Source organism: Plectrocnemia conspersa, unplaced genomic scaffold (assembly GCF_051122295.1).
Source record: "Plectrocnemia conspersa isolate PC_06_02 unplaced genomic scaffold, ASM5112229v1 ptg000005l, whole genome shotgun sequence".
Classification (NCBI taxonomy): Eukaryota; Metazoa; Arthropoda; class Insecta; order Trichoptera; family Polycentropodidae; genus Plectrocnemia; species Plectrocnemia conspersa.
In genome coordinates this window covers 20,848,167-20,861,019 of record NW_028277169.1, presented here as the reverse complement: position 1 = coordinate 20,861,019, position 12,853 = coordinate 20,848,167, and the positions used below count along the sequence as shown (strand labels likewise).

At 31.0% G+C, this 12,853-nt stretch overlaps 1 protein-coding gene across 1 annotated transcript; it reads left to right on the top strand.

Moving 5' to 3' along the window:
* Nucleotides 1-9,625: 9,625 nt before the first annotated feature.
* On the top strand, nucleotides 9,626-11,941 carry LOC148235115 (clavesin-2-like). Its single transcript, XM_088186559.1, has one exon. The coding sequence runs from the start codon at nucleotides 9,945-9,947 to the stop codon at nucleotides 10,968-10,970; it is 1,026 nt and encodes a 341-aa protein (XP_088042685.1). The 5' UTR covers nucleotides 9,626-9,944; the 3' UTR covers nucleotides 10,971-11,941.
* The last annotated feature ends 912 nt before the right edge of the window (nucleotides 11,942-12,853 follow it).

Sequence of the window (12,853 nt, the reverse complement as noted above, 5' to 3'; positions counted from 1 at the left end):
AATATCAATAATAACAAATAAAACTAATAGCTTTTCATAAGCTAGCATGATAAACGAATGAATGAAAATCGGTAACTAATACCTGGGCTTGAATCCCATTATATTTTATAATTTTTATCGTGTCTGGGAGATTGGAAATATAGATTTATATATACTATTTAAGTCTAATCGATCATTTCAGATTAGATTTTCTAAGATAGTAAGTTGTAATAATATTTAAACAACAATAAAATAGATTGCACTGATTTACAGACTATCATTTCATTTTGGTGTACTCCTTTGTAATTGCATCCGCATATTTATAATAAATAAACAATTTAGTGATAAAGGAAACCATCACAAGATTGAGCTTAGGGTACCAGCTACTTAATCTGGATCTGATGGAAAGTTTTCAATTATTATTTGAGCCATTGAAGATCTTAAATATTTTTGTTTAATTTAGATTTTTGATGTATATTTAGGCTAATACGATGGTAATGCATATCATATATGCTGTATACTTTAATTTGCTGTCAATGTATTCTAATTGGTCAATTGTCTTAAAATTATCATCGAAAGACAGTAACATATTTTTTCAGTCATTACCTGACTCAAGAAGTCAGCTGCATATTAGATTGCAAGGTCCACTACCTACTAAACTTATTTTTATCTAGCGATTTTATATCTGAGGAAGTACGATAATCAAACCTTTTGTTGTTCTTCAAAGTTTTATTATATTATAGTTTCATTCATATTGTAGTCAAACTGTTTCCAAGTTCTTAGATTATTTATTAAATAAGGAGTATACTTCCAAGGGAAGATAGATATATACTTAATATAAAAAGCTGGAACTTTTAATATATTATTTTGCTTATTGTGTTTTTTAGTGTTTTATAATTCTCTTGAGTATGTTTCCTTATTTTATATTATTTGTACAAGTTATATCGTATTATATAGGGACGGATGATGAAACGGTTATAAAAATAATTAAGTTTAAACTTTCGTAATAATTTGTAGAAACTAAAAACATTTATAAAAAATATTCATTAATGAGTTCAAACCATAACATTTTTTATTTTAAGCTCTGTTGAAATGTTAATCAGCTATATGATAATGTTACGTCCACTTGACCAAGGACTTAAATATAATATTATATGTTGTATTGTGGCTTGTTTATCAGTTTAATTGTACATTTATTAATATCACATAGTATATGGAATCTAAATTATCAAAATGTATTTGTAACGGCTATAATATTATGGTTTATTTACTATTTATGCAGAACCATATAGCAAACTTTTGAAGGTATTTCATTATATTAAAAAATATATAATAATTAGCACTAAAATATTACCTCTTCACATATATATTCCACTTTCTTAAATATTTGTATTTTAGTTTATATATAGATCATTTTTCAGAATCAGTTCTGACGTCTACGATGTCACACCTTGATATGTCTGACTCTTAACAAAGAACTACAAATTTTATGTTGTTTACATTGCAGATATAAAATTAATAAATTATGAAAATTGATTTGTATAATTATAGGGCGGATTGATTGATATTGCTTTGTATAATTATATATGTAACATAAATCTTGTGAATTTAAATCAGATTCAGAATAAATCATTTTCTACAAACATTTTCGTCAGAATAAATAAGTCAAATTTACACGTGACATATAATAAAATAATATCAGGTGTATCATTTTTATGATTTATTTGCAATGTACATATGTATGTACGAGTACATATAATATTTTAAAATGCTTATTCACAAGAATCATGCAAATTTTAAATTTTACTTTTACCTTTAATTACCTTATTATCTTTTTTTATTTTTAATAATATTTCTTAACTTGTTAATGGTGTACCGTATATACAAATTGAGGTCAACTTTTAGGGTTTTCTTCATTGGAACCAATCAAGCAGACACGGCTGTATTTACTCAACCGCGATGAATAAACTTTCATCGATGATCAATAAATCACAATATGAATGCAGTAATTTATCGTAATATATATTTTAATCGCTTTCTCCATTAACTTGCATTGTTTTCGAATGTTTTGCCTGTGGTTAAGATCAATAAAAATTTAATACATACGATCTACCCAAAGCAAAATCTCATATAGGAAGTGTTTTACAGTGAGGCGTGGACCTCTACAAGGTCTCCGATTCCGGTGTTCCTTCTTCCTGTCGAACGGGAGGAAGCCACTCATATTGTTCTACAGAGGCCCCTACCGTGACGGCCAACTTTTTCCGGTTGAGTCATCATTGTATGCAGTCAACGGAGTATCATAATCGACGATTGTGACGAGACGGACAAATGTGAAGACTTATACATACGAACGATAAAAAAGGAGGGCCATTTCAGTGACAAACATGGAGCTATGAATTTTAAATTTACTGTACCGAAGTTCTTGTATTGTGTAAAGAGAGATTAAGCGCATGATTCATGAATGAAATTGCAGATTGTGCGATTCGTTTTGACATTAACATAGAACGGGATGAAATGATGTGTAATATTAGTATAAAGTGAGGAGATACTTATCATATAAATCAACGTTACTAAATCATATTTATGCAGTGATACATAATATATAAAATTTATATAAACAGTATATTTTATTTTATTTATCCGCATTAACAACAATAAGTAATTATGATGAATCATGCTTGTCTTATGAAAATAGTATAGTAGCGATCAACGCTACCTATAATTGCTTATAGCGAGCTTAACAATACTTGAATTGATGATAGATAATCTTAAGGTTTATAACGATGCCCTGACGGATATTCACGATCTAATAAAAAAACCATAGTCCATGAAGCGCGATAGTCACGCCATCATTATTTATGCTCGAAAAAGCGCATTGACCCGCTGAAAAACCTCGTGGAATAATTTATACGTACAATATGCATTTTCAACGACAATGCAGTGGTAATTACGCTTTAGAAATGATTCAATCTAATGGTTCCAAATTTTAGTGTGGTTTACTTTCTCCACATACCTGGTGTAATTATGATACGTATTAAATTTTTAATGTTTAAAAATATACATTGTTAAAATAATAATTGTTTTCGGGCCGAAGGGGTGTGACTTTGCAGGCAAAATATACACCGACGCTGGAAAATCTAGTAACATATTATTTTTATCAAGTACAATTACCACTGTAGAGATAGTATAGTGTTGAGTTGTCTTTTATACTCTCGATTTGAGACAGCTCTGACGTATCAGAGATGCGGATGTTGGTGGGCCAATTGATTCGTTCAATTAAATATGTTCACACCTTGAAGTAAAACTGCCTGGTGAAAATTTTGAAGATCATTAGTACAAGGGATGGACGACAATGGTGGTTTTTGCGCAGATTAGACGCATTGTATACGAATCATTTATGCAAAAAATATGTCATTTTTATGGTACTTACTGATAGTTAACAGGATGGATGTGCTGACAGGTGGTTCCTTGAAATCTTTTAATTATTACGCAATTATTTAGCGTTGACCGTTCTCTGATTTTGTTAGACCTTTTGCCTGGCGAGTTGGTTATTTCTTTTTCATTTGAATGACTTCATAGTTAACGGTGCATCTACATTGTTTTATATCGTTTTTTAAGCATTTGATTTTTTGTTGAAGTCCAAGGGTTCTGTAGCATTTCATTTAGCCAACGCTGCTATATATAACTACGTTACTTTTGCTTATCTAACCATAATTCAAATATCTAATCGCATAACGACAACGTAGTTTAATCAATGTATAATTAGGTTGCTAAAAAAATCTTCTAGAATTTCGAGAAATAATTTAATCAATTCTGTATAACCATAATATGTAATATATTCGTTGAAATCCTGTTTAATTGATGATATATAATCTGTTGATGTTTTTTTATAGGATAAAATAAAAAAATCTGGCGTAAAAGGTAACGCAAAATCACTACAACACCAAACATGTGCTGCCTTGAAATATAAGCTCTTGGATTATGGGTTAAAATATAATAATTAACTTTTTAAAAAATCTTCTACAGCGAAGCGTGTTACGTTACGGATGGTAACAACGAACGATTAAATTACACATATGATGTATTCTTTATCATTATGTACGTTCTGAGTTTACTGTATAACACTGTGCTCTCAAAATATCTTTATGTAAACTGTTATGTTATAGATTTTATTCCATACAATTATTCCTGGAGGTATTATTTTTTATCGTTTAAATAACTACAGGATTTATCGTACGTTATTCCAGAAATCCCTTTATTAAAATTTAATTGCTTTTTTTTAAAGTTCCGAAACTTAATTGTAACTGAGATTTTTTCATTATTTCATTTCACAATAGGGCAATTTGTACGATGTAATTTAGTTTATGTAACTTGAGTAAATTGCAATAGAGCGGAATGAGTCATGCGGCATTCGCAGCCTTGCCTTGTCGGCAATAGGAAACTTAATACTATCTAATACGTTTTTTTAAACATACTGATTCAATGAATCAGTACAAAAACTATATGCTTTATTATGTATCATATATAGATTAAAAATTAAAATTAACTGATTTTGAAACATTGAGTTATATAAATTAATTTATAGTGCATCTACTAGACCGCCTTAGATAAATTTTTGTGTTTTGTGTCGTATTATTTTAGACCAGAGGTGTCCAGCCCTTTATGTTTGATGGACCGTAAATAAAATTTAACATTTATTATTGACTACAATGTAACACATATTACCAGTGTGTCGATTACAACTTTACTTTTTAAACAAAAAACAATAACATAATATTCTTAGTGTGAAGCTTGTTTTTTTTTCGATATCAAGCATTATCTGGTTTAATAATGAATGTATCGATCAGGGGCGTATATTCAGGGTGTGCTAGGTGTGCGGCGCACACCCGCAAAACCATTTAAAATATAAATTTAGAAATTTAGAAAATTTAGGGCGTAAAGCGACATCATTTTGCATACAGTAGTATGCAAAATTATAAAATTTGAATATGCAGTGTATAGTATGCATTGGTATTTGTCATTCGCTCTGAACGTTTTCGCGCGAGCGATCGTTTTGGAACAACTCATATAACGCGCCGACCTTGCGCGCGGCCGCCGACTAAAGTAAATTGTTCCGAGATTTAACGGCTGAAGTCGATCTGTCGGCTGGCAGCGCTCAGTAGTAAAATTGGTCTCGAATTTGGTGCGCGTACTTCAAAAACTCTTGCGTCCGTCGCTGCTTTTTTATTACATTATATCACAATAACAGGTCACTCATTTTTTATATTTTGGCGTAAAATAGTTTATTATCTTACTTACATACGATCAATATTTAATTTTCTATTCTAGATTATATTTTTTTATTTACCCCAATAATGATGAAGAATACTGTTGAAGATATTTTGAATAATCCGTTTTCGAAAAGAAGTTATGAAATTAAATTGAAGATAATATTAAGGAAGAAGTAAATTCAGCAAATTTTGTCGCTATTATTCTTGACGAAACTTCAGATATAATGACGAACTCACAGCTCTCAACAGTTTTGCGTTTTGTTTATGAAGGTAAAGTTTACGAGCGGTTTATTGGCTTTACAGACGTTAGCTCTGATAAAACAGCCGATGGCTTATTTTGCCACGTTGTAAATATAATTAGAATTTCAAATTCAAGAAAAATTAGTTGGACAGACTATGATGGGGCGAGTGTAATGAGTGGGCATATTAATGATTTGCAAGCCAAAGTACTCGAAGTTTATCCACTGGCCATTTTTACACACTGCTATGCTCATATGTTGAAATTAACATTACAACAAGGTCTTTCCAATATAAAAGTGTGCAAATCATTCTTTCAAATTTTAAATGGATTGTCTGCATTCTTTTCGAAATCTTCCAAACGAATAAATGCTTTACAAGAGTTTGTAGCTAGAAGACTTCCTTCTGTTACACCTACAAGATGGAATTATACACACGGTTAAGTAACACAGTGCAAAAATACAGAAATGAATTTACGGACTTTTTTCGAGACGTCGTGAAAAATTGTGAACTATGGGACCCCGACACTGTAATAAAAGCACGAGGTTTTCTTAGCTTTTTGGAAGATTTTGAAACAAGAAAACTTCTCCACATATTTTCAAACCTTTTTGGAAAAACTGATGTGTTATACAACATTTTACAATCCAAATCTCTTGACATATTATATTTCTGTAAGAAAGTTACCGAAATTTTGCAACAACTCAGACATGAACAGGAAAATAATTATGAAACATTATGGGATTCTTATGTAACGGAAGAAAATTATCCATGACTGAGTAATGATTTGCTTGTTGAAGAAAAGCACGCTTTTAGCCAAGTATTTAATACAATAGTTGATAATATATGTAAGCAAATTGAAAACCGTTTTTCTTCAATGTCCAAATTGGAATATTTTCACCTTCTGGAGAAAGAAAAATATGAGCAATATAAAAAAAAAATTCCAAATGAATTATTTACCAATTTGCAACAATTCTATGGAGCATTATTTGATTATATAAGTTTAAAAAATGAGCTTGCTGTTCTTTATCATTTACCTAAATTTGCAGAGAAATCTGTTCATGAGCTTGTACAATTTATGAACACAAATAATCTTGAGTCAGGTTTTCAGGAAATAGATAAATTAGGCAAACTAATATTAACTCTTCCAAGCAGTACTGCTTCATCAGAACGTTCATTTTCTGCTCTGAAACGAATTAATAATTGTTATCGAAGTACCCAAGGCCAAGAAAGGCTATGTGGCCTTAGCTTGATTTCAATAGAAAAAGGGATCCTTATGGATATTAAAAAGAAGAGCACTTTTTATGACAGCGTGATTGAAAAATTTATGATTAAAGAAAGAAGATTAGATTTTATATATAAATAATTATAAGTTTATGTTTATTGGAAATTTGATATTTTTATATAATAATATTTTAGATTAGGTTTGATGTTTATTTATTTATTTATATATGGGAAAAAGCTGTAAGGCAGTTTAGGCATGTCAAAACCTCGGCTAATAAAAATGAAAAAATGTACTTTTTTTTATTTTTTATAGCACACCCAATATTAACACCCACCGTACGCCACTGGTATCGATGCAAAGAACATTTTAAAGATGCTATAAGAATATTTTACCGACTCCGACTCTAGATAATCTTAAAATTTTTAAATTTGTTAATTTATTTTCATGTAAATATCAACAAAAAAGAAAAAAGAAAAAAAAATAATAATAATATTTCTTAGGATTAGTGCCGCGCCATTGTATGTGTCTACGTGTGACCGGTCGGCTGTTGTTGGGTATTTGATTAAGTGCATAATAACTTTTGTTAACTACATATTACATATACATTTCGACCATCGTGGCGCATTGGGGTAACCTGTTAGGCCACGATGGTCTTAATTTACTCTAAAAAATAAAATAAAATAAAAAAATAATACCGACTAAAAGCGCTTGGCGCACGACGCATCATTGAAAAATTACAAGTTTGTTTTTTGATCTAAAAACTTTTATTGATGTGACATATTCACAGAAAAACGTGGATATGTACAATAATCATGTAGACTTTCAAAAGCTATCAATTAGCAATATTTTTATAAGCTTCAAAACTTGTATATAAAAAAACTAATGGCCTCACGTCAAATAAAATTAGAGCTATTTTTTATAATTATTAAACGGTCGCCAAGCGTGAGCTTGAAAATATAAAACTTCACAAAAGGGATGACTTAGGAGGTGGCGTTAAACTCATATGAAATTGCCTCTCAATTGCCCTCATCTCCTATTTGTTCAAATTACCTGAAAGAACTACCATACAATATGTGACAGATGTCCTGCAATATATTGTATATGATGGTTGTATGTAACTAACTTAAAACATTATTTTATTATAATTAAATTACTAGATCATGTCCGAGAAACATAATATGATGCTTACAGTGGGTAGAATCGAAACATGTATATATATATATATATATTTTCTAATAACAATACTCCATTTTATGTTAGCTATCATATAAAGAATATAAAGAACATTGAAAAATATCAATAACATATTTCTAGAACCGGTCATACGTATATGGAGCCAGACACTGTACATGCAGCAATAAAAAAGGTAAGAAAACTACAACGTACAAAATAGAAAAAAAATGTTAAACGTTTTGTTCCCATGAACTATTTTATGTAAGTTATTGAATTGGAATTAAGATTATCTTAAAAATCAACTTTTATTTATTAAAAAAGAAGTTCATTCACATTATAGCAAACACCGAAAGCAAATCTATGACTTGATTTTAATACAGACTAAACAAACTAGACACATATTTTATAAATATCTCTCAAAACTTCAAGGTTTTAGATGTGAAAATGAAATGTGAGCGATTGAGACGTATAACTCATTCGTCTTTATATGAAAATAATAAAAAAAATATTCGATTATATACATATATATGTTTTTAATTTTTGTGTCTACAGCAACTAGACACTTGGGGAAAGAAAAAGGAACCCATTAATACACAAGTACATTTTTTGTTTTAAATTTTTATGTCATTTCACAAGTATTTCAGTATTAAGTTAAATCATATTTATATAATTTATTACTAAAAAGTGTTTAGCAATATACAATATATATGTGTCTGAGTGTAAGCTGAAGTTTCATTAACGTTCAGGTATTAGTGACTAAAATTTAAAGCCGAGTTGAATCATTTGATAAATTGCTTCATATGATGTTTTTAATAATAGGCTCCATAGCTTCGTCTAATAAAAAGGAAAGATCCTAAAGGTTTACAAGTTATCCGATTTATCAGATATGCACATTGTACATTTTATAACCCTGACTGATATTAGATTGATTGTTAAAGTGAAAATGTCTATTGATACTTTCATACCTGTTGTTCGATATGCAATTACACACTAGAGAATTATAACCATATGCTTAAGTTTCCCTGAACAACCTTTTAATATATATTGAACTTCGCATATCCTGGTAAGATATTAAAAAGTATCAAAAGCATCATTAAGTGTCATAGGATAAGTTCCTAGTTCAAGTTCTACGAAAAGAAAAAAAATCATTGTGCTATAAATGATTGACAGCATGAATAATTAATAATTTAAAAATTATTTTTTAATAAATTTTAATAATAAAACATATAAAAAATATACGTGTATTTTTATATGAATATTTTGAAGTTTTGGAACGAATCAATTTTAAGTTTCTATAATTTATTGTGAAGAATTTTGCTTTGATATACGAGTGTTTTGAAATACTAGTACGTTACGGGAACGAATTTTGCTCGTAAACCGAGGTTTCATTATAAAACATAACTTTTTTGATACTTGATAAAATAAAATCTAATTAAAGGGGAGGGGATGACAATTTATGCTATTGTATTAAGCGATATACATAATTATAGTAAACTATTTAATATAAGGGAGGTATTTTAACGTTTATTCGAAGTTCAGAAACTTTTTGAACAGTCTTTGTATACATAAGCATACAAAGCGGTCTTCGCACTTCTAATTTATTGCATCACTTTTCCAGTTTATTTGCTATTGTTTTTTTCCATATCGCAGTTGATAAATAAATATATTTTTAACGGCTCAAATTCGCCACATTTAGCATGCGAGCGCATAAAAGCGAGTTTTGTGCAAGCCCGCGGATATATTCGGTTTAACAGGCTTTATATCCACAGCTATGGAGCCGCAAAAAGCAGTGTGTCTCTTTCCAGCGGCAGGTGTGAGGTAGAGAGGCACACGGTTGACCCAATGCAAAGGTGTTCGTAGTCAGTGTAGCGTTAACCTCCGTGGAGGAGGGCCGCGTCGGCCAAATCGACGAACGAAACGTGTTTACAAAACTTTCTGAAAATCCATTTTGGAAAACCGCAAAACTGTTTAATTGTGATATAGTGTAATATCGCGGTATAACTGTGATATTTTGATTCGACGTACATTTTTAGTCGATTAGTCATCTGCCGCCATGCTCTAATATGGCCGAGTATATAGAATACGACTGGAAGAAGGGCAACCAAGACATCTATATAACTAGATTGGGGTGCTCAAAGAAGAAGACGTCTTTGGATCGGCAAGCGGCCGTGTTGGCCCTCAAAGAGGCCGTCGGTGCCAGTTTGGATTTGGCCCTGAGGGACAAGTCCCGTTGCCAAGACGATGACTTTTTGGAACGGTTCTTATTCGCGCGTAAACACGACGTGCAAGAAGCGTTCCAGTTGATCATCAACTATTACACGTATAGGCAAAAGCATCCAGAGTTGTTCAGGAATCTCGCAGCTACCGACGAAGGAGTCGCGCGAGCTTTAGAAGATGGACTTCCAGGCGTTTTGGCCGAGAGAGATAGAAGAGGACGTTGCGTGTTGATCATGTTCGCTTCGAACTGGAATCCTTCTTTATACCCATTAACTTCTGTATATAGAGCTTTACTGCTGACTCTCGAAAAGGCGTTGGATGATGTACAGAATCAAGCTAACGGATTCGTCATCGTCGTCGATTGGACGGAGTTCAGTTTTAAGCAATCATCCAATATGAATCCTAAGATTTTGAAGTTGATGATTGAGGGTTTACAAGATTGCTTCCCGGCTAGGTTCAAGGGGATACATTTCATTGCTCAGCCGTGGTACGTGGAGACTGCGCTGACTGTGATCAAGCCTTTCTTGAAGGGTAAGACAAAAGAGAGAATTCACTTGCACGGATACAACCTGTCGACGCTGCACGAGTACGTCACGAAGGACATCTTGCCTTCGGATCTGGGGGGTGAAGGACCTTCGCACAACACGGAAGACTGGCTGGCCAAGCTGTCTCACGAGAAGACGCCCACCCAGTGCTACAAGAGCGAATCTCGACCGCAAAAGTTGGATCCGGCGCCGAAGAAAGAAGAGTCGATCGAGAAGGCCAAGATAGACAGAGGCTACAGGAAGTTGGACGGCTTCAGCTTCTTAAACAATAACGGGATCGAGAAGAGCCTCAAGGCGGAGCTGCTGAACGCCGAAGACGAAATGTGACCGACGCTCGTACTATTATTGTGATATCGAACTGTGATTAATACATATCGTGCGTATTAAATATCGGACAGATCGTTTTGCAGTGTGGCCGCAGAAACGCTCAATGTCACATCGAAATTACAACGTGACCTGTGATGCCAATTACAACATTGTCTTTTGCAATACGCCAAAGCGGTAAAAGTGCCAATCTAATTATGACAATAATTATATTATGTCCGACCTCAAATCGACTGTTTTTAATACTTATATTGTTCGTGTCGTTTATATCGATGGCTTAGTTCTAACATCATATGACTCATATTTCCTTAGTGATATGTATTTATTTTATTTCAAAACATAGTATTAGTAGAAGCAATTTTTTAAAATCTAAATTTAATTTGAACGGATAGGGGCAAACCAGAAAATATCCAGATCTGGTTCATGAAATGAACTTAAATATATCTCTGACTTAAGAAACTTACATGGCTCCGAGAGACCAATGTCAGTGAAATTTTGCAGGGATATTAAATTATTTTATGACTTGAGTTAAAATATGGAAAAAGTATGTAAGAAAACGTAACAAAGAAATTTAAATTTGCGTTAAAATATCTATTGTCTAAAAGAAGTACGACTGTCCTAAATCAAAGCTGCAACTAACATTTTTACGTTCATTGAATTACATTTTATACAAATGTAAAAGTACTGAAAATGAATTTTTAAAATTTGAGAAATGTGAAAATATACAGAAAATTCATTTACATGATTTTGCTTTAGAACAGCTAATTTGTAACTAGTTTTTAAATGACATAATTTTTGACATGTTTTATTCTAGAACAGCGAAGGGGCTATGATTTAATATATACTCTACTGTTAGAAGTCTGTTAAATTTTGGAATAAAATGTAATGGATAACAGATATCGAAATATTATCATGATATTTTTGAGTTTTTTGTAATATAGTCTAAAAATAAATGTTGTGAAGTTTACAATGTATCATTTAAATGACTTTGATTGAATATATACTCTAAAAAGTAATCCGAAAAAGTTAAAAAAACACTATTACAAAAAAAAATAGCGACTCTAAAAAAACGGAAAAATTCTCGCGACACGGTCCAATATATCTTGTTTTTTATACATTTAAAATTTTAATATAATATCCGCAATTGTAAAAGTATTATATTGTATTATTTTTATATTATATAAAAATATATACATTAAACTTTTTAAGAAAAAAGTTCAGAAAACTCTGTTCCAAGAATAATAAATATAAGTAAAATGTTATAAAAGTTATAGAAATAGTATTTTTTTTACCATCGTGATATTTTTTATAGTTTAAAGTTAAACTTACATAATATTTTTCCATTTTTAAAAATAAATTTTTATATGAAATGACTTACGTGCTGTTAGAACTAAGCTGACGATTTGTATGTTCTCGAGTTAACGTTTTACGTCTATATGATAAAACAAATACAGACTATGGTTTCGTTTAAGAAACAAATCGACTTTTTTGAAAGAGGTGCGTAAAATGTAAGATCACGACATATTTTTTTAGCGTTCGTTTGATAATTGGAATGATAATACATTTTACGTTTACGTTTTAACGTTGGAATTCGATTTAACAAATGTACTAGAGCAACAGTGTGATCAAATCGTTATTTTTTAATAAATTCAACTTATTGTTTATATAAATTAACGTTTGACTTATTTTAATGATTAATACGCTTAAATAATATTACTTATATTATATTTGTAAATAAATACAGTAAATTATAATCGATCGATACACATGAATTTTATCAAAGATAATTTAAAGAAATTTAAATGGATTTGTCTTTCTTTAAAACTGTGGAATTGTGGAATAGAACGTCATGTTTATTAATTGATTATTACCATTGACAAGTAGCA